We start from the raw sequence: 21269 nt of genomic DNA, 5'->3' as shown, positions 1-21269 counted from the left end.
CCGTGGCCAGGTATCTCTTTGATTATCCAAGTAAAGGGCTTAATACGTGAAAAGGTGAGTGCTGTCTTGCACGGAGGCGGCGCTGTTAGCGCCGGCGCTCCCGGGGACGCGGCTGCCGTGCGTGTGGCTGCGGCTCCGTCTGCCCGCCGCGGCAGCGACCGGCGCTGTCACCGCGCCCGCCATCCTCCCTCTTCCTCACATTGACCAGGGGCCGGATGCTGATACGTGTGTCTCGTTCTTTCATGCTTCACCAAACCTGGTTCTGCTTTATCCAGCGAGTAGAAGGCATAATGAAGTAGAAAGCTGGATTACGTGCTCAGCATCAGCGAGTTATGCCTTGCCATGGACTCAAACCCTGTACACGCTTGCTGCCCGCCTTCCCTTGACAACAGCCCGGTTCTGACAAACATTGCAACCCCAGTGCCTTCAGCGACCCCTTGGCTGCCCCTGCGAAGAGGAGAGGAGCTGTGTCCCTGCTCCTCGTCAGCCTTTAGGTTTTTGGAGAGGGAGCTGGGCAGTCTCTAACCCTCGAGGTGAGGCTGTGGTGCTGCTCTCCTGTTTGAGCCCATGCCCTGCTGTGCTTCCTCGGCTTTGGAGGAGGCTGTTCCCATCCCTGGACGTGTTGGTTCGTGCTGCCTCCCGGTAGAGCCCCGCGGCGCTCCCTGCTGCAGCCTGCGCTGGGTGCTGGCTTTGGGCAAGACGTTATAAACGTGTCCACAGGTACCGTGTGCCCCGAGTATCAGCCCTTAATATGTTGCCTTTGCCACTGAAGCGGAGCTGTGGCCGTGGGCTGGTGAGCTGAAGGAGGAGCTGCCCGGCGTCTGTCTGGTCGTGGCTGTCTGGGGGTCCTGCCCCTGCCTGGGCGGCACGGGCAGTCGGGCCGGAGCTGCCCTGTGCGTCCTGCCCAGACCCGAGGCCGTGCCAGCCTGACCGCATTGCTCACTTATTCACCGCTAGCCTCTAAATCACCCATTTCCACCAACTTCCCCCGGCGACTCCCGTTTCTGCAGTTCCAGGTTGGCAGCTGCCCGGCGAGGCGGGGGATGTAGCGGGGAGGGATGCTGGAGCTGCTGGGGCCGGACCACTGGTGCGGCTGCAGTGCGGTTTCATGTTGATTTCCAAGCAGTAGATGAATCCCACTGTGAGCATATGAAGGTTTTAGGGCTGGGTGTGAGACTTTGCACGGGGAATTTCAGCTACATTTATTTCTAGCCTGTGGTGCCACATCAAAATGCCAGTTTTTCTGTGAGCCGTATTCCCTGAGGATCTGCTGGAGCGAATTCCTCATCTTTCTGAGCAGGAGCAGCTCTCGCTGCCTCTCACTATCATTGCAATAGGAGTATCCTGCCAAGAAACTGCACCAAAGCACGTTTGTTTTGTAGCTGTCACTAAGGAGCCGGGTGGTCACTCTGGGTTGCAGAGCCAGCCCTGAAGAGGCGACTGAGCCAAGCGGGGCTTTGGGTGCAGCTTCGGCTGAGGCAGCTCCTGCTTGTTGCTGGTGTAACCGCTGGCTTAAGGTGCTGTCGCTGGCTCCACCACACAGGGTGCCTGTATGGAAAGGCAAGGGGCTGGAAATGGGCATTTTAAGTTGCATTTCAAGCTGTTTGGTTGCCAAGCACTTACTGCAGCCAACCCCCTTCTTGCTGAAAATCTGGCTGGGAGGCCGGCTGGGCACAGGCAGCAGCCGGGCATGGCCGGGGGGCTCCGGGCATGGCCGGGGGCTCCGGGCATGGCCAGGGGCTCCAGCGGCCTTTCGGGTATTTACTTAGATGCATGAAAACAAAATACTGTTGGGATTGGGAAATGCATCCGGGCAGCCTTTCTGGAGGCTGACTCAGCGCGTGGGTGTGAAGGGGAAAGCGGGGCAGGCAGGCGTGGGAGGTGTTTGGGGGACCCTTGCCCTCCATGGCGGCGCCGCCCCTGGGCAGCCCGGTCTGATCTGTGCTCCCGGTGACTGCAGCCGTGACTGTACCTCCCTGGCACTGCCAGCCGACGGTTTCGGGCTGTTACAGCTTGTGATACGCCTGCTGTAGAAAACAACCTGTCTGTTAGGGGTGTTTCCTGGTCGCATTCCGTCAGACATTGCCCTCTGTGCAGGGTCTGTGTCATTTCCTTGGCCTGTTTCCCTCTTCATCCTTCCTGGAGTGTCTTTCGGCCTGTTTTTTTTTTAATTACTAGTGCAGAATTTGCCTTGTTGATCTCCCTCTCTATTTTTGAATCAAGATTTATTTTCCCCTTTGTTCTTCAGCCTTAAACGTCCCTGCGCTGTGCCGGCACTGCCGTGCGGGGGTGCGGTGGCCGTCCCGCGTCCCCGCGGGCGCTGCTGGGGACGCAGGGCCGTCCTCGCTGCTGTTTGCGCTGGGGCCCGTCCCTGCCAGCACCAGGTGTCAGCTTAAACTGAAACCCAGGCAGGCTCAGCCTGAGCGGTGCCAGGGCACGGGGTCAGTGGGGAAGGCAGGGTGGGGGGCAGAAGCCTGGCTGGGGACACAGGGACTCGTGCTGCGACACGCTGCCTGCTCGGGGACATACGGAGTGCTGGTGGGCTCAGAGACTGGCAGTGGGATGATTTTTGTGGTGCCCATTGAGGAACCTTTGCCAAGTGTTAACCCTTGGTGCTGCACAGTCTGGGAACGAATGCCCTTCTCCAGGTGTGCGGCTCAGTTTCTTGTTATAGTATTTCCTAATGCAACCTCCCTGCCCCGGCAGCAGAAGGTGCCGTGTTTGCGCTGCAGTGCTGCATGACAGTCTGCATTGTCGGGTCTAGCTGGGCGCGCTGCCCTCATTAACCAGCCGGGTTTCCAGACGTGTCTTACGCCTCCGCTTCCCAACCCTGTGCCCTCCCGGCTCCCATCGGGCAACCGAGGCACCTGCGACCCGGGGATCCTCCCGGCAGGAGGGACCTGAAACCAAGCAGGAGACTGGGAGCGGTTCCAAAAGACTCTTATTCCCCTTTCCTGCGGAAGGTGATGCTCATAGAAATATTTCTGCTTTATTCTCCCCGGCAGTGAACACCTACCTCTTCATGATGCAAGCCCAGGGCATCATGATTCGTGAAAACATGCGAACAATAGGAGCTCAGGTGTACGAGCAGGTGGTCCGCAGTGCCTATGCCAAGAGGAACAGCAGCGTGAATGACTCAGGTATTTCTCGAATAATTGTCATTTTGATCAAAGATTGCATTTCCATTGGAAAGAGAGTTCAACTGAACCACTCTTGCTTGAAGGAATTAATTTGTGCTGGTAAATGCAGGGTAGGAACTTTAACTGGCTTCTTTTATTTTTATATATAAAAACATATGTATTATATAAAATAAAAATACGTGATATATAGAATTACTGTATATATATTAAAATTGTGTATATATATATATATTAAAATTGTGTGTATGTATATATATATAAAAAATATTCCAATGCTTCTAACTTGTATAAGGGCTGAAAATCTTGAAACACCTCAAATGATGGCATGCTGAGCCGAAAACCTCTTCGCTTTCCAGGAATTCAACTTGTTAGCTTCAACTGGTCTGAGGGTAAACACTTCCAAATTTCGGTGCAAGGATCAGCTTTGATATTTAAAACACGAACTTCATGGAGGCGTGTGTGCGCAGGGGCCCGGCTGCCTGCACGCGGAGCAGCCTGCGCTCATCAGCTCCGCTCTGCCCATGCAAGCATGAGCTGAGATGACTTGGCTGGAGATCTGCCACAAATAATATATTGAACTTGGGGCAGACCGCGGGAGCGGAGTTGCGGGCTCCCACTCCCAGGCTGCTTAGAGTCTGTAATACAGGGCTGATAACAGGGCTCCAGGTTTTGGTGTAAACACGGTACAGCAGAAGCCCAAATGCACGTGGCTGGGTGTAAGCCAAGGTGAGGCATTGCCTTGGGGCTGGTGTGACATGGAGCGAGTTCCTTCCCTGGTGACGTGTCCCGGTGCCTCACGCGGGTCTCGGTTTCCAGGCGGCGATCAGCTCACTGCTCTGCTGCAGGGGCTCATCAGCAGGGGCTGACAGTTTTTAAAGGCAAGGTTATTTCCTTATTATTTATATATATATATATATATGTAAGCAGTGTCCCTTCCTCCCAGCCCTGCAAGGAGTGGGTGGTGTGGCTGCCGGTTCAGCTGCACTCTGACCGGGAATGGGCACGGGAGGGGAATTATCGACTTGCACAAGAGATCGACACCCTGGGTCACCTCCTCTCCCCGCCGAATCCAGCCAGGGCTGCCAGCCTGGGCTATTTTTAAGGCGGGAAATATCAAGTAAAGCAGACGCAGGGTGAGGAAGTAGCTGATCCCAGGAGGAGGAGGGTTAGGCGCTGCACCGCTTTGGCTCGCGGTGGCGGGCTCCGCTGTGGTCCCGGCGCAGCCCCGGGGGCTCCGAGCCCCCCGAAAGCCTGTGTGCTCCTGCCGTCTGCAGCACACGGGGAAACGGCTCCTAAATTAGCAGCAGCAATGCCAGTACCACTGCTTCTGAAATCACTGGCTTTGCTCGGGCCTCAGGTCCATCCCAGCTCTGCAGGAGAGGGCTCGTACCCCTCCTGCCCGCAGAGCACCGGCTGCAAGGACAGTTTTAATGTATGCAAGTGCTATACACAGTCCTTGGGTGACCTTCCCTGGCGGGCAGGTCAAAGCAGATGCATGACGGATGGTGGTGACATCTGGAAGGCACGTGGTGCCGTGGCCACAAGGATTATATTAGCACCGGGATCAGTATCTTCCCTCCCTGGCTCTGCTTTCGGGTGCCTGGGTGGGGTGCGGGTGGGCGGCGCTGCCTGGTTTGCGCATCCTCCCCACAGGCTGCGGGCAGCGTGGGGCCGGGGGAGCAGCGTCCTCCTGCAGCACCTGCCGCCTTGCTACGGGCAGGGACCTTTTCCAGTGCCTAAAACAAAGGTCGTGCTTGGCTAAAGTTGCCTTCTGCAAATCTGGTGACCTTACCGTGGAAAGCAGAAGTTCATGGTAATGTAAAAATGTCCTTAAAACAGGCTGGAGGGTCTTACCCAGGAGGTAAAAGGACACGGGGGAGCATGGGGCTGGAGAAATGTGCCACGCTGGGCGCTGCCGTGGCCTGCTGGGGCACGGGGGCTCCTCTGCTCTTGCTCGATGCGAGCTGAAGGGAAGGCTGTGTGTAACTGGATAGTGTTTATTGATCCCCTGAGGACAGGAGGCAGGATTTCCTGCGCAGGCTGCTGTGCTGACAGTCCTTGCTGGCACTGGGGGCTTCCCTCTCTGAGCCCGTGGTAGGAAGGGACCCACTGCAGGACTGTGACCCCTCTTGCTGCGCCGTGGCCCTTCAGGGACAAGGTGCTGAGTAGCTTTTCCTTCCAAGGGCCGTGTGCTCCTTCGTTTTGAGCTGTTTGTGATACCTGAAGGTGCCGTTTGTGAATCCTACTCTGACTGGAAAACAGTAAGTGTTCTTTGGCACGGCCTTGTTGGAAGGAGCTGAAGCTGCTGCAGCCGTGTCGGAGCCGCCCGCCCGGGATGGAGACAAGCGTCCCGCTGTGCGGCGAGTTGGAGCCTCGTGTCCCCGGTGCCGCTGGGGACATGTCTGGCTGCAGGTGGCTTTGGAGCCTGCTCACAGGGACACAGGGAAGTGGCTGGAAGATACAGAGACCTGCAGCTCAAGCTTTTCTTTTTGTATTTTCCTTCCTCAGATTATCCTCTTGATTTGAATCACAATGACACCTTTCTACAAGCCACAACGTTTCTTCCTGAAGACTTCACCTACTTCCCCAACCACACCTGTCCTGAGAGGCTCCCTTCTATGAGTGAGTAGCATCCTGACAGCGCCGTGCCCCAGTCCTGCTCCCCGTGGCTTTGGAGGGCACATGGTGGTGTCCCCGGCTCACTGTTGTTGTACCTGTCCTCACCGGACACCTGGGGATGAACGGGAGTGCTGTTGGGAGTCCCGTCACCTCCCGGGCAGTCGTTGTTTACCGCTCACACAAATGGATCCTGCTGTGCGGAGGCATGTATCCCTTCCCGAGCAGGAGCCCATCACTTGGCAAACACAAACAAAAGAGGGATTGTGCGCTGGAGCTGGTGGAAGCGCTCGGGCAGCCCTTTTCCAGGGGCAGCGGTGGCTTCGTGCCTCGCTGTGCTGCTGGTCCCAGCGCTGGGCCGGGCAGGGGCTGCTGTGGGAGGAACGCTGGAGCCCCAGGGGAGCTGCAGCGGGAAGAAACGCTTCCCCCAAAGCGGTATGGCAGTGGAAAATTGAGCTTTTGGGGTTAAATGTTTCCTAAGGGGGGAAACTGCTCTCTGCTGAGGTGTGGTGCCTGCTGGAGACCTGTATGGAGGAGCACGGGGTGCCCTGGCTCTTCTGGGTTTCTGGGGAGCTGCGTCCACCAGCTGCCACGGAGGCTGCGCAGAGCCCGGCTGCTGGAGGATGGAGGGGTTACCAGTCGTGCCAGCAGCATTTCCTAATCGGTTTAGTTGGTGTTTGGGGAAAAGAGGAGGCTGCCTGCATTCAGTGCTGGGGACAGCGGGCAGGGATGCAGCAGAACCCCCCCATCCAGGACCTCCTCTGCTTGTCTCCGCAGAGGGCCCCATCGATGTAAATATGAGCGAGATCACGATGGAAGATATCCACCAGTTCTTCGCAAAGGACCCTTCCATCAAGCTGGGAGGCCACTGGAAGCCGAGCGACTGTTTGCCTCGCTGGAAGGTAACAGGGGAGCCCCGTGTCCCTGCTGGGCATGGAGGGTCCTGGGTGGGTGGTGGGACGACGTTAACTGGAGCTGCAGCGCAGAGATGTTCCTGAGTAATGAGTATAAGGACGTTGTGAGTGTGGGACTGCAGTGCCTGGGGCAGAACCGCTGGGGTCGGGGGCCGTTTTAGTGACACGTAAGTCAGCTCTGAGTTCCTGCAGGGGCTGCTGAGGGGTGGGACAGGGAGCTGTCCTGCCTGGGGTGGCGCTTGACCTGCAGAGGCGAGGCGGTGGCATCCCTGGGGACTCCCACCTGCGGAGACTGGGGTGGCCTAGGGCAGTGTATGGGGCCTGTCCCCATTCCTGCTGTCCCCAGCGCTGGGTACTGCACTGAGGGGGAGGCTGCTGGTCTCCTGTTCGAGGGTATGTTGAATTTCCCCAAAGAAGCAATTTGCCAAGAAGTGGACATGCAGTCCATGCTGTGGTGGTTGGAAGGTTCCAGGCTGTTCAGCCCCACATGGAACAGCTGAGATGCCACGTGTGGTGCTGGTTCCTCTCCTGTGACGCCAGCCGGTCCTGCTCCCCGGCCCGGGGTCAGTCCGTGGCGGGAGCCGCTGGTGCGCTGGAGTAAGAGCCGTGTCCTCTCCCGTCAGGTGGCGATCCTCATCCCATTCCGCAATCGCTACGAGCATCTGCCCGTCCTCTTCAGACACCTTATTCCCATGCTGCAGCGGCAACGTTTACAGTTCGCGTTTTACGTTGTGGAACAAGTGAGTGAGCCGGGGCGCGGCTGCTGGTGCGGACGTGCTGCGCTGGAGGGGCGTCAGTGAGCCGAGCCGCGAGCGCAGCTCTGCCGCGGCTCCCGAGGCACTTCCCTGCCACACCACATCATTTAAAGTTTTGGGGTGCACGTCGCAACGTTTAAGTTGTCCTATTCTACATAGAAGAGGCGCAGCTGAGAGGTGTGCCCCAAAATTACTGCTTTTACAAAAAAAAAAAAAAGAGATTAAATGAACAAAAAAATACTATATTGGAGGAGATACTTTAAAAGACAACTTTGAAGCAGGTATTTGCTGTTTAAGTAGTGCTGTGTTATTTTTTTATGTCTCTGTAGTAGTTCCAGGGGTGTTCCCTGGGCACAGGAATGGCCTGACCAGAGTTATGCATTTCGTATGTGGGCTCTAATGTGAGAGACTTTCATGACTGTAAAACGTAAGACTGTAATTTGTGTGTGGGAACCTGTCACTTAAGGTACCTGGCTTCCTCCACCCAGTAAATATACCTGATACTTTCCTCTCCTTCCTTTACCTTAAAAAGACTGATCAAAGTAATTTGTTCAATTTCCACCATCCCCTCAAGTATCTAATAGCTTTAACATCTTTATTTTTACTCCTATGTGGTAGATTAAATATTTAAGTCTTGGTTCATCTTCCTAGTGTGTCTGTTCAGTACCTCATTTGCTGTGCACAGCCGATGTGGGAGCGGGTTGCCCTCTGTGGTTTTGTAGATAAGGCTGAGGATGCGCACGCGGAGCACAAACCGCACGGGCTCCCCATGAGAAGGAACTCTATCTCTCTCTCTCCCCCCCCAGGCTGGAAACCAGCCCTTTAACCGCGCCATGCTCTTCAACGTTGGCTTTCGGGAAGCAATGAAGGATTTGGACTGGGACTGTCTCATCTTCCACGATGTGGACCACATACCAGAAAACGACCGTAACTACTACGGGTGTGGACAGATGCCGAGGCACTTTGCAGCCAAGCTGGATAAGTACATGTATCTGTAAGCACTGCTCTTCCTCCGCGCTATCGTGATAGATAAGGAACCACTGTTAAGTTAGTTTTTTTAAAGGCAAAAGGTGCATCTCTTGTCTGCTTCCCATGCTCTGCCCTCACCCTTCCTCTCCTGCTCAGGCTCCCTTACAACGAGTTCTTCGGTGGGGTGAGCGGCCTGACTGTCGAGCAGTTCCGGAAGATCAACGGCTTCCCTAACGCCTTCTGGGGCTGGGGCGGCGAAGACGACGACCTCTGGAACAGGTACGGGCTTGGCTCAGCCAGCACCCCGATCTCCGCTCTGCCGGTGGCTCTGCAGGCCGAGCTTTGCCCATGCCGGGGGACGCGTGGTCCCCCCAGCCAGCACTGGCCTCGTGTCCCCCAGGCCGGGGAAGGTCCAGCCCGGCCGCCGTGGCTCGTGGGAGCGGGCAGGAGGTTGGAAGCGAGCAGCGAAGCGCCGGTTGGGCAGTGAGCGGCTCCGTGTGCGATGTCCCGCGCTGCGGAGGTCACGCTGCTCGCGGCCGAGCCGAAGCCTCGGGGTGCTGAGCGCCCGTGACTCGCCCGGAGCCCAGGCTGGAGCGGGGAGGTTTCGCGGCTCATCTGTGCGGTGGGGATGCGTGAGCCGCTCGAGAGCCCCAGGCGCACTCGCTGTGCGGCGCTGGCAAGCACAGCAAAGCCAACAGCTCATCCTTTTGTTTTTAACATGTCTTATTCTTCCTTCTCTAAATGCAGAGTACAGTACGCAGGCTACTCGGTGACTCGACCAGAAGGAGACACAGGGAAATACAAATCAATTCCTCACCATCATCGGGGAGAAGTGCAGTTCTTAGGAAGGCAAGTTATTTTTTAAATTTAGTTTTTAATGATTCCAAAGCCTTCCACATAGTGTCTGTACCAGGTACAAGGCTCCTTGCAGCTGTTTGAGGGCAGTAACAGCCTTAACTCATGAAGCAAACTAACTGCAGGAGGTGAAGGAGGCAGAGCCTTGCCCCGATTCTTCCAGCGCGTTTTGTACCCCGCATCCCTACGATGAGGAGTCCTCGCTTTGTGGCTGTAGCTGCTCTGGGTGCCGTTGAAAAGGGGAGTTGTGAGCACGGCAGGCTGAAGGCTTGTCCTGTTCCTTGAAGGGGATGTTCCTAGAGGGGTGGCTGATGCCAAATATCAAAGAAGCTTCTGTGTTTCTGGGCGAGATAAGCGTCGAAGCAGGCAGTGCTCAGCCGCAGGACGCAGAGAGCAGGGTTCTGTGTTCAGCTTTTGAGCTGGGAGGTGGCACTCGCGCTGGTTTCATCCCCTGACAGCTGCTGGTGGAGGGGTCAGTAAGGAGGGTTTATGTTGCAGACACCATCTTGAGCTACCTACTGGTTTCTTTTTACAGAAGACTCATTTTTGGAGAAGTTTCCATTTGAGACTATGTCATCTTTAGCCCTAGTTTTCATTTCTGTCTTGGACAGAATGCAGGCAGTAAGAGATACTTCTTTCAGTCTTGAAAAAGAGAAGTCTGTTTCAGCTTAAAAAGCCATATTTAGTGAAACCCTTGAAGCGTGGAGGGTTGGGAGTGCCGTGGGATTGAGCCGCTGTTTCTAACGCTTCCATGGTCGCCATCTGGCCCCAGTTCAGTGTCAGCAGGAGCTGGGGCCGGTGCTGCAGGAGGGGGACCTGTGGTGCGGATGGGCGAGGCAGAGCTTTGCCCAGGTGACGCTGATGCCCAGGGGCTGAGCACAGCTGTGTCTGAAGCCCCAGCCTAGGCCCAGCTTAGCAATAGATATCTTCAGTGTCCCGCCTCCAAAATCCCTGCTTCCCTCTGCTCTGCGCTGACCTGCGGGCAAGGACCAACTGCTGCCGTCCGAGAGCCGCTGGGGCTTCTCCCCCCGGAGCAGGGCGCAGGGGAGCCAGCGCCTTCACTGGGAGGAGGAGAGTGTTCGTCAAGACGTGAAGTGTCCTGCCCGTGTCCTGGTGCTGTGACTGGAGCCAGCTGTGGCGCTTCCTTCTTCACCCTCACCCAGCATCTTCCTCCAGGCGCGTCCCTTCCCTGCTGCGTTCTCTGTCCCGGGGCGCAGCTCCTGCTCACCCTGGTGAGCCAGCCCCAGCGCTGTGCTGCACACACGGTGTCCTCTGCCGCTCAGATCTTTCTGCTGATTTGATTTATTCCCTCCCACCTTTAGCCCTTATATCTCATAATTGATTGAGACTATTTTTGTGCACCAGCTGCAGTTTCCTTCCCTAAACCATCATTATTCTAGTTTTACTTCCTCAACACCATCCCTTGGACTAAAACCATTTAGTTCTGCTCTTGTTTGTAGTCCAGTTCAGCTGCTTTTCCCCAGGATCTTTTGGCTGATGAGGGTTTGGCAGGACCCCCAAGCTCGGTCCCCAATGGCACCTGCAGGTTTGGGGTAGGAGCCACAGGCTGTTTTGACAGATGGGTGCTTGCTGGTGGCACAGAGAGCATTTTGCACCTCTTTGAGTGATGGACTGTAATTTTCTAAAGTTTGGGATATTTCATGGTATAGAATACAGAAAATGTGTCAGTTCTCTTTATTTAAGGGCTCAGAAATGTGTTGTTCAGTAGCTGCGGCTGGGACTGACTGTTGTGCGGGTGTTGTGGTGGCGCTGGGAGGACACTGGGGCTCGGGGGGTGCGTGGAGGTGACTCTGGCTCTCGTTGCGCAGGTATGCCTTGCTGAGGAAGTCCAGAGAAAGGCAAGCCCTGGATGGCCTCAATAACTTGAACTACTTTCCAAACGTCACGTATGACGCCTTGTATAAGAACATCACTGTTAACCTGACACCGGAGCTGGCTCTGGTGACCGAATATTAAGAGGAGAAAATAACTTTGCTCTGCCCTTCACCAAGAAAGCACCACGCTAGACTGTCTTTTCTAAGGGTTGTCAAGGACAAGCAACACTTTGGCTAATGAAGGATCACAGTATTTTGGAGAAGAAGGCTGAACGTGCACGCACAAATTGCCCTAGCTGTACCAATCCAGCCCGATACTCGTGCAGCGAGCTCAGCAGCCTCTTTCTTTTTTCTGCCACTTGCTTTCTGGGTTTCAGGACAACGGTTCGACCTGCTGCTCGTCTCCACATTCCTCCTCCAGCACCGGGACGTGGCTCAGATGTGCTTTGTCCCCCGGGAGCCGGCTCAGCCGAGGGACTCCGGCTTCTCCACAGCAAACGTTGGGAGCAACTCGCTCAGCAGCCACCCTGGGGGCAGATCAAATGACTTCTGATACCATTCTTCTATGTCTGTGCGGTTTTTTAAATGACCTGCTTGAAGTATATATAACAGAATCGCTTCTTAAAGAAGTGTAAGTGTAAATATGCTGTGTAAATTGCCCCTTTTTATTTTTCTCTTATGGCTCAAATCCAAGCTAGAGGTTTACATCCGGTCACTCATTTTAGTCCTGAATTCTGTAGACACTTGTGTGTGCATCGCTGTACTTGTGCAAGGTGTTCCCTTTTAAGCCAGTGAGACTGCTGGTACGATTTCAGTTGTGCATAGGCAGAAATGCTTGTGGGATGGGGCCCTAAACTTCCCGACGTAGTGGATGAGAAATACGGCCCTGGCATCGCTCATCCCGAAACCACAGAGCTGGACTTTTCCAGGGAGAGTGGGGAGATGGGAATATTTAAGGAAAAACTCCCCTTTCTGTCATTTTTTGCCACATGATGTGCACATGAACCCGCAAGCTTGCCTGTTGCTCTCTATGCTACTGATGGCAAGGGTGAGCGTGGCGGGGGCTCCGGAGCTCCCATCACACTGCGCGGGAAGCGCAGCCCCGGGCAGCAGCCCTGCGGTCGCTCTGCGATGTGACAGCTGGGGGCGGGGCTGGGTTGGTGCTGTGTTTATTGTGTGAACCTGGCCGCACGCGGAGGTGCTGTCAGCCGAGCACCTGTGGCCCTTGCACAAGCCCAGCTGGCGGGGAGGCTGTCGCAGGTGAGTGCGGGAAATGAAGGACCCATGAATCGAGCTCATGAGGACGTGAGGACTGGGAAGCGGGGAGCTTGGGCCGATGCCCCGTCCCTTCCCCCGTCTGACGCCGGGGCCGCCTGGGTCCCGTTGTCCGCACGGACACCCAGTCCGCTCCGCGCCCACCCTCGCTGCTAATGCACCTCTCTGACTTAAAAGGAAATACATTGGGGGTTGCTTTTTAATTTGTGTTTATACATAATGGTGGGTACTTAACCACCAAAGTGCTTTAACTTTCTTTTTATTGCGTTGTTTGCCTTCAGTTTCCTTAACTTCTCATAGTTTACATTGTTTTCTCGGTTCTGTGGACGTATGATCCCCATACGCATCTGTTGTGGGTGTGACTGCCCAGGGCATTCCTGTATGCAGAAAACGGTAGTTTAGAACACACGCGTTCTTGTTGTGCAGCTCTTATCGGCCGGTATGAGAGGACAGCGAGCCTGCCCTTGACAAGCGCTGATAAGTTTGTAACTTAGGTTTAAAGTCTTGGAACTTACACGTGCTTTAAACTCGCTTCCCGAGGGGATTCAAGCTGGCTATTTATAGGCAGAGGTGAGGATTTGCTTTTTACAGCGCATATAGCAATAAAGACTTTTGCTTCTGAGTCTTGGATCTCTAATTCATGTGGACCCTTTTCAGATGCTGAACCCGCATTTCCCTGCCCCTCTCTTCGTTCATCCTGAGACCTTGCTAGAAATCTGTCTTCGTTTAATGGTGCTTCAAACAAGGAATGTATCTCACCTAGTCCCAGCTCACTACCCCGGGAATCATGCATGTGTGTGTGAGCCCGTCTTAAACTCCCTTAGGCGGGATCCTCAGCCTTTGCGTGTACCTGACGCCCATCGCGCCTTGTGTTGAGCAAAGAGCCGCTCCCGTTGCTCAGAAATGCGCTCTGGTTGGCACAGAAGGGTCCATCCCCACAGCATCCCTCCTCATCCTTCCTTTCTTCTAATCACACCGGATTTTTTTTCCCTTTCTAAAATGTGGAATATCTGAAAATGTGCACTGTTAATCTTCCCTGCTATGTCAAATACTGTATAGTAAATGTAACTGTTAAAAACATACTGTCAAGCGCATGTGCTGTTATGGTGTAAAAATTCTCGTATTAAGGAGAACTTGTACATATTCTGGCAGCTGAAGTTCACCAAGGCCGCTCTATGTCAAGGCGGCTGGTCGGCCCTGCGGGAGGGCAGCTCCTGCTCCACGCTGAGCTTGGCTTTCTTCTTTTGCTTTTAAATGAGCCATGTGGGTTTTATTTGCAAATCTATTTATTGACAGTTCAGTACGTGTGAAGTTGTGCTTCTCTGAGGAAGGTGCCGCCCGAGCCGCAGCCGCGTGCTCCGCGTCGCTCGCGCCAGGAGCGGCCGCGCGCTCGAGCAGCTCCATCATCATGGCTTTGAGCTTACTGTTATGTTTTTAAGAGGTGCCAGGGGGACATTTTTGCACTGAAGACTAGTGTTTTAAAACACACACACACACACTTCTCAGCAAAAGCAATCCTTTGTGTCATTACATTTATTTACCCATGTGTTTGTACATTTTTGTATTTGTTAATTTATGAATGATTTTTTTCAGTAAAAAATACATACTCAAGAACAAAGATCGCAGTGGTTGCTCTTCTTTTATAGGAGGTCAGGGTGTGCTTTTTCTCACAGGAGCTGGGATCTGTAAGCTCAGCGGGTAAGTGCTTACGGGAGCTGATGTGGAGAAGGGGGAGCCCTGGGTGCTGGAGCCTGCTTGGAAATCTCCTGTGGGCTGGACTGGCTGCCTGAAGTGAGCTGGGTGCGCGATGGGGATGCTCCCCGGGCTCTCAGTATCCTCAACCCTTTCCTCCAAGCATCCGTTCCGTTGCGGTACTGCTGGGGGCTGGCTGCCTCACGGGAGGCAGTTTAGGAAGAGGTTTGGCTGAAGGTGATGCGGCGCTCAGAGGCGCTGGTGGGGAAAGCTGATAATCAGATTTTTCAGCAGCAAGCCCAGGCAGCCAGACGAGCTTCCTCGCAGCAGCTTTCAAAACGTCTCCTCTGCTCCGCAGTGTGCAGGCACGCTAGAATAAATAGCTGGCAGCCCTGGGTTATTCCAGGCCTTCCCTTTATTTAGCTCCCTGTCTTCTGGGAAGCTTCCTCCACCCACGGCGCTGCTGGAGCCTGCGGGGGGCGGGTTCGGCCCGGCCGCTGCCCCCCCGGACCGTGTCCTGGGCTGAGCCCGTCTGGCCCCGTGCTGGTGCAAGTCCCCGCTGCGGTTTGGGGGATCCCCATGGCGCGCCCCTTCACAGGTACTGGGGGGGTTCATTGTGTCCCGCCTGCTCAGCTGGGCAGGGGCCGCATGCGCATGTAGAAATTGGGGGTTGCCCCTGTAGCAAGAAGGGCTGCAGGGGTGTGTGTGGCTCTCCTCACCAGGGCCAGCTGTAAAATGAAGAGCTGGCAGCAAACCCCCTTTTGCACGGGCTGTGCTGAGGGCACCGAGAAGGAGCCTGCGAGGGACGGCGAGGCAGCGCAGCTCGGCAGAGCCCGGCTTTGAGCGCGGCTTTGAGCGCAGCTTTGAGCCCGGCTTTGCTCCGGAGCAGCCCACGCCTGCGGGACAGCGCTGCCTGCTCAGGCAGAGACATAGCTCAGCCTTCTGCTGCAAAATCCTCCAGCTTGCATGCAGAGTGCATTAAAAAGAAGAACAAACAAACACACAGCAGGCAAACAAACACACACACAAAAAAACACCCCAAGACCAAAAAACCGCCGCCAAAGCAGGATGTTTCCTTCCGATTCTTTCCCCACTTCGCCTCTGTGTAGCACGATCAGCCTAGGATGCAGCGCTGGCTCGGGAGCGCGGGGCAGCGGTTTCATGTGTGTTCATGGCGGTCCCCGTGGGCTGGGAGAGGCAGGGCCACTGGTCCCTGTGCTGCCGTGGCCACGAGGTGGAAGTGTGAGGCTGAAGATGCTTTGCGTCTGTTCCTCCCCTCTGGAGCACCTGCTCAAGGAATCAGGTTTTTCTGAACATCTGATAAAACATAATGACATTTTCCCCCAAAAAGGTTTGTGCAGTGTAACCTTTTCCTGCCAGAGACGGCTCTTTACAGGCACCAGTCCCGGCGCGGCTTCACCCGTGCAACTGAAGACAAGGCTGTGAGGATGATGTGGCCGCTGGCCAGGCAGATGGAGATGAGTTAGTCATGAGCATGAACAGGCTGGTGAGTGCTGATAGCGTCTGTCCTGGCGTGACAGGGCCAGGCTGTCTGTCCAGTGGCTGGGGGCACAGCCCTGCTGCTGGCATGCGGTGTTGGCATGTCCTTGTGGATGGGCTGGGTCCTTCATGAAGCTGTAGCCCTGGTGCAATCTCAGTATGGCTCCAGAGGCTCCTCCAGCGCCAGGCAGCCATTTTTAGTTTGAAAGTTTCTAGTTGCAGCGTTTTTCTTCCCTTTTTGAATCATTGATTTCGTCCCGGGAGCGGGTGGGTTGGGAGGTAGCGCTGTGAGCCCCCGTCCACGCTGGACCTTCCTGCTGGCGCCCTGCGCGTTTCGGGTTGGCCTTTTCCCCCCCAGAGGGAAAGGTGTCGCCAGGCACGGCAAGAGGGTCCCGCTGGCTCCTGGAGCCCCCAGGCTGGCTGCTCTGGGCTCAATCCCCACGGCAAGGACAGGGTGTCCCTGAATATTTATTCTTCCCCTGGGTGAGCAATAGGACAATATTGACTTATTTAAGAAGGGCTCTTGGTAGTCAAGAGGCGAGAGGAGAAATGAACAGGAACAGTGGGTCAGAGAGTTAACTCTGGGTCTCAGGCAGCTGCCCTCAGCAAATCCTGCTGGACACGACTTCCCAAGAACCCCATTTCCTCTGGAAGACCCGCGAGTCTGCAGAGGGGCCGAACAGGCAGGGCTGCTCAGCTGGGGAGAGCTACAGGCTGCCTGGGCACCCAGTTGAGAAATCAGCTCCTTAAGCACTGTCTCGAGCCCCGGGGACAGCAGGGCAGTTTCTGAAGGCCACGTATGCAGTGACACATTCGGCACTCTTGCACAACCAGCCGCAACACCGGGACTACCTGTTCGCTGGGGCAGCGGGTTCCCGGTGAACAGGAATGCCTCCTCGGCCATAAAACCTTGCGATAAGGGCCTCGCTGCGGGGCACTGTGGGCCGTGACGGTGCCCTGTGACCTGTCGGGGGGACCAAGCAAATTCTGCTTCCCCTGCTGTGCCTGGGGAGGTGTTGGCAGGAGCATCCGAGTAAATCCAGCAGCCTCCGCACGGTCCGAGCGGCCCCGTCTCAGCCCCGCTGCAGTTTGCATTATCCCGTGAGACAGGCGGAGGAGCAGGGATGGGGGCGATGCAGCCAACCTTGTGCTGCCAGGAATCGCTCCCAGGCACCCAGGCTCCTGCCCCACTCTCACCCCGGTGCTGCTCCCCTCTGATTGCATTAAAGCAGCTAATTGTGTTATCGGGCTGATGGCCCGGGATCCATCACAGGGTACGTGAGTGCCGGGGCTTTGTTATCAACAACAGTGTCTTTAGCCCATGGCTGAGACCTAATCCCTGAGCCTGAGCCGAGACCTTCACTTGATAAAGCAAATTCATTCATAATTCAGAGCTGCTTCTGTAGCTGGAAACTTCTCATAGGTGACTGAAGGGCCTGAGGATGGCACAGCCTCGGGAGCCAGCCCCCCAGGGCAGGGGGGACACGGAATACGTTGTCTTATTGTCTTATTTCTGTTTGGGTTTAGAGCCCATGCAGAGGGGGTGAAACAAGCCAGGACTGGGGTTTACAGCAGCTCAACACCCAGTAATTCTGCTGGCACCAGGCGTGGGTGGATCTCGGAGCTATTTGCCTTGCAGGAGCCAGAGGGTTACGTGAACACAGGTCGGGCTTCCTGCCTCACTGAGAGCCGCTCGCTCTGCTTCGCTGCTGGAGGCGTTTAACCCCAGGAAAGCAACCGCATGCTCCGCAGAAGGGGCTGCACCCCCAGCTGCCGTGTGCGCACACGGGGGCCGGATCTGCTGCCCCAGCCCCCTGGGCAAACCCCTGTTAGTCAGGCCCTGGGAGGAGATATTAACGAAAAGGAGAAACTGCAGAGATGCAGCTCAGCCCCAAACCAACCTGCAGTGAGGGGGGGGGGAAGCAGCCCCAGCTGCAGCCTGTATTTCAGCAGGTTGTAAATAAAGCAGGTGCTTCAGTGCAACCCAAAATAGGTGCTGAGCAGTGGAGAGCAATTAGTGCTTCCACCTTGATGAGGAGCTGTGCCCCATGGGTCCCATCCTGCCCGGAGGGGAAGTGGCATTGGGGCAGAGCCCCATAAAAGCCCGACCTTGTCCCCTTGCCTCAGGTCAGTGCTCTGGGCATGGGGGGTGCAGGAGGGGGCTCAGAGCTGCTCCGAGGGGTCTCGGGAGATGTTCTGCCCCCCGCTGAGCCCGCCAGCCGCTCGGGGGTACCCGGAGCGCACGGCTGAGCTGCCGGGAGCGGGGCGGGCACGTCGGGCCGGGGAGCGGGGAGAAGCGCAGTCCCCCGCCTCCCAGCACGGGGGCCGGGGATGCGCCGGCCGGAGCGCGGTCCCCAAGCCCCATCTGGTGGCAGGAGCCGGCCCGGCCCCGCTGTCACCCTGCTGTCACCGCGACACCCCGCTGCCGCCGCTGCCTCTGCCGCCCCGGAGGGCTTTCTGTAGCGTGTTGAAGTGACTGGGGTCAAATCGTCCTGCCCCTTCCCAGGTGCGGTGTGTTGTGCAGCGCAGAGCAGAGCTGTGGCCCGGGGAGGAGGAGGAGGAGGAGGGAACCTCTGAGCCCGGGCTCTGATGGGGACATGGTTCTCAGACATCCCTGTCGGTGGGACCGGTGTGGTCGAACACGTGCAGATATTTTAAACATTAGCTGAGGGCTGCGGCTGCTCCCGGCGTGCACGGCCACGTCGGTCCAGGTTTGGCGTCTGAGCTGCAGATCCATAAATTGGGCAAATCTGGTGCAAAGCGGCTGCAGCAAGGCTTTGTATTCCTAGCCAAATTCCTGCTGCAGCAAGACTTTTCTGTTAGGAACTGAATATCTGCTTCTGTTTCTGTGCAGTGGAGAAGGAGGCTGCCAGCATCAGGGAGATCTCTGGAAAGCTCTGTCTGAAAAGCCAAAGCAGCAAAGCAGCCGGGAGCTTCCCGGAGGACTCTGGGGCGGAGCGGCGATGCCACAGCTCTGCTCCACACGGGCAGGTCCGCCCGGCTGGCCAGAGGTGGGTGTGAGTCCTCTCCTGATGCTCAGTGCTCCAGGTTGAGCTGCAGCCTCTCTGAGCAGCCGCTGGTCGTCAGCACAGCATCTCGGCTGCAAAGCCCTCCTATGCTTTCACCTTGCTGGGTTACGGCCAGCAGGCTGTTTAAACCCAAACATTCCTTTAGTTTTCATTGAACGACTGTGATTTCTGTGCTTTGAGGCACACAGAACCCATGGAGGAGATGTGCAGCTGCCGTGAGCTGGAGAAGCAGGCTGGGGCAGAGCAGCCAGCGCCCGGAGCGGAGCCGTGTGTGTGTCAGTGAGGGGCTCACAGTCCCCAGCTGGGCTCTCAAGACTCAGCAGCTTAGGCTAAGAATCCAGGGAATTCAAAATAATGTGTTGGGTGCTTTTGATTTACGTCCTGAGGGTGGGTAGCGCTAGAGCTTTATTTGGGGCTGAGATCTGTTTTGTGGCAGTCAGTGCTCGCACCGGGGCCGATGTTCCCGCTGTGCTGCCCTCGCCGGACCCAGACCCAGACCCCAGCAAGCAGCTGAGACTCCTGTTGAGCCAGAGCTCTGGGAGGAGGCAGAGGGCTGCTGTCTGCAGCGCTGTTAGGAGGAAAGCAATTGAACCCTTTGAAATCCCCTGCGCTCCAGTCATCCGCCTTCATAATATCCCTAATTGCCCTGGGAGAACCTGCTTTAAGACAGGCACTGGGGCACATTGATTCTGCGTTGCGTTGGCTCTCCAGCGCTTTGTTTGTCACCTTCCCCAACAACTCTGTGCTGCACAGGGGACAAAACTCCCTCTCGTCACAAGACGCCCTTGCCGGGCTCATTCACAGCCCTGGCAGTTTGCTGGGTGTAATCTACAGAAAAACGGAAGCAGCTTTTCCCTTTCTAATGCACAACCAAGTCAGCTTGCTTCAAACGTGAATAATTAAAGGCCCACGTGCATTTGTAGATGCCTCCATTTTAATTAAAAAGCAACCCTCTCCTTGAAAATTTAGGCAGCTAAAGTGGCATTGTGCTTACCAAAAGAGAATGAATTATTTATTTGGTATACACTGCTCTTTAAATTACTTGGGTTTAATGTACTGCATAGACACTCTGTATTGATAACAGCGCTGTTTTGCTTGCACTTAATCATCACAATTTTATTTATTTATTAATAAAAAGAACAAAACTACCTAACACTGACCAATCTGATACCTCACTGTGCTGCTGATGGGCTGCATTCCTCTCAGTCTTATGTCTCAATAATCATGGTTTTGCTGCACAGAGACTGTTTCACAGCCCACTGTAGGATGTGGTGCTGTGTGTAAACCAGGATGGTGGCATTTGTCACCACGGTGCTGCTGACACTGACCTGTGTTTGCTCTCTGTGCTTTGTGGGGACTCTGTTGGTTCCAGTTCTTCTGTTCACTGTTTTAATGACTCTGACTCCTCTCGGGTGTTTATTTTTAGGGCAATGTGGGCCCTGTGGTTTTTTTGGCTTCTCCTGTTTCTCCCGAGCTGTCCTGCAGCCCAGGCAGCGCTTCAAGGTGAATTAGGAAAAGTCGCTAAAAGCAGAGGACAAGCTGCAAAGCTGATACGTGGATGTAGCCAGGGGCCACGGGATGACACGGCCGTTCTGGGCTGGTGCGCCTCTTCTGCATATTTTGGTTACCAATAATCCTGAGCTTTACTTTCCTAGAGTTGAGTTTACCAGAAAAGAAAACTTATGGACAACTCAGGAGACCGTGTTCAGGGGGTCAGGGTGCTGCCCTGTGCCCCTTGTTTGCAGCCGTTGCACCGAGCGCAGTTGTGGCTGCACACGGAGCTGATGTGGGTGCAAAGGTAAAGAGGTTTGTACAACTGTTGGAGCATCAGCTCTGTTTTCCTCTCGGTGGTTGCAGGGTGTCCCTCTGGTGCAGTTTGCCTCATTCCCGGCTTATCTAACCCGTAAACTGACCGTTTTGGTGCGGAGCTGCCCGTGCGGGCCGGCAGCGTGAGTGCTGGGGCAGCGCGGCCTGGTTCGCGGCGTCGCCGCACGGGTTTGGTGAGCAGTTCTGCACTGTGCCCCAACCCGCGTGTCCCCGGCCGGGTCACACACCTGGGAGACCTGGCTGCGTGTTGAGGGCAGTTTGCATCCAATTTTTATACAAAGCAGAAGCGTTTTGATAGAGGTGGGTAGGAGTGAACTTTGGAGTTCTGATTGAATTTGTTTTCCTTCCCATTTGGAATTAGACTGCAAAGTTATTCCAGATAAGGTCAGTCACTACTTTCTTGTGATGATTTTTAAATGTTTCACAACTATTTTGATCCTCCCCTTCACTTTTCCTCTGTTTCAGCTCTCGGTTGTTGCAGGTCTCATATTCGCAGCACAGACCGGTTGAGCCGGAGCTGCGCCGCTGCCCAGCGCCCCCTGCCGGCTCTGCGGTGTCAGCGTCGGTGCGGTACCGGCAGTACCCGCACCCCTGCAGCGGCGGGGATGCGTGTGCAACTCCCGCCTCCCTTTCCACAGTCTCCTGGTAAGCAAAGCAGTGTTGGCTCTTGGTAAGATGCAATGAGCTGCTGTTAATTCTAGAACAGGCAAGACTTCAGCAGAAGCAGGTTAGAAAACCGGGCATTGATAGGCTACAGGGGAAGCGTTGTTGCATTACAGCCGTTTTTAAGTGCTGGGTTGTGTTTGACAGATTAATAACAGCTTTTGCTATAGTAATTTAAGGTAAAAGGACATCAGCTGGG

At 55.5% G+C, this 21269-nt stretch overlaps 1 protein-coding gene across 2 annotated transcripts in view; it reads left to right on the top strand.

The window, feature by feature from the left end:
• Positions 1–13971, top strand: part of B4GALT5 (beta-1,4-galactosyltransferase 5) — a 34240-nt gene extending 20269 nt beyond the window's left edge. Inside the window, exons 2-9 of one of the 2 annotated variants that reach the window (XM_082065623.1) lie at positions 3006–3140; positions 5649–5762; positions 6534–6658; positions 7294–7410; positions 8232–8419; positions 8551–8673; positions 9142–9243; positions 11079–13971. In XM_082065623.1, the coding sequence (XP_081921749.1) occupies positions 3006–3140; positions 5649–5762; positions 6534–6658; positions 7294–7410; positions 8232–8419; positions 8551–8673; positions 9142–9243; positions 11079–11226 (1052 nt within the window). In that variant the 3' untranslated portion in view covers positions 11227–13971. Of the gene's footprint in view, positions 1–3005; positions 3141–4818; positions 4954–5648; positions 5763–6533; positions 6659–7293; positions 7411–8231; positions 8420–8550; positions 8674–9141; positions 9244–11078 lie in introns of those variants that run through there. The other variant, XM_082065624.1, reaches the window with a different exon arrangement.
• The last annotated feature ends 7298 nt before the right edge of the window (positions 13972–21269 follow it).

Source organism: Streptopelia decaocto (genome assembly GCF_964273445.1).
Source record: "Streptopelia decaocto genome assembly, chromosome: 14".
Taxonomy (NCBI): Eukaryota; Metazoa; Chordata; class Aves; order Columbiformes; family Columbidae; genus Streptopelia; species Streptopelia decaocto.
The sequence above is the reverse complement of the archived record's forward strand: the minus strand, read 5'-3'. Positions and strand labels throughout refer to the sequence as shown.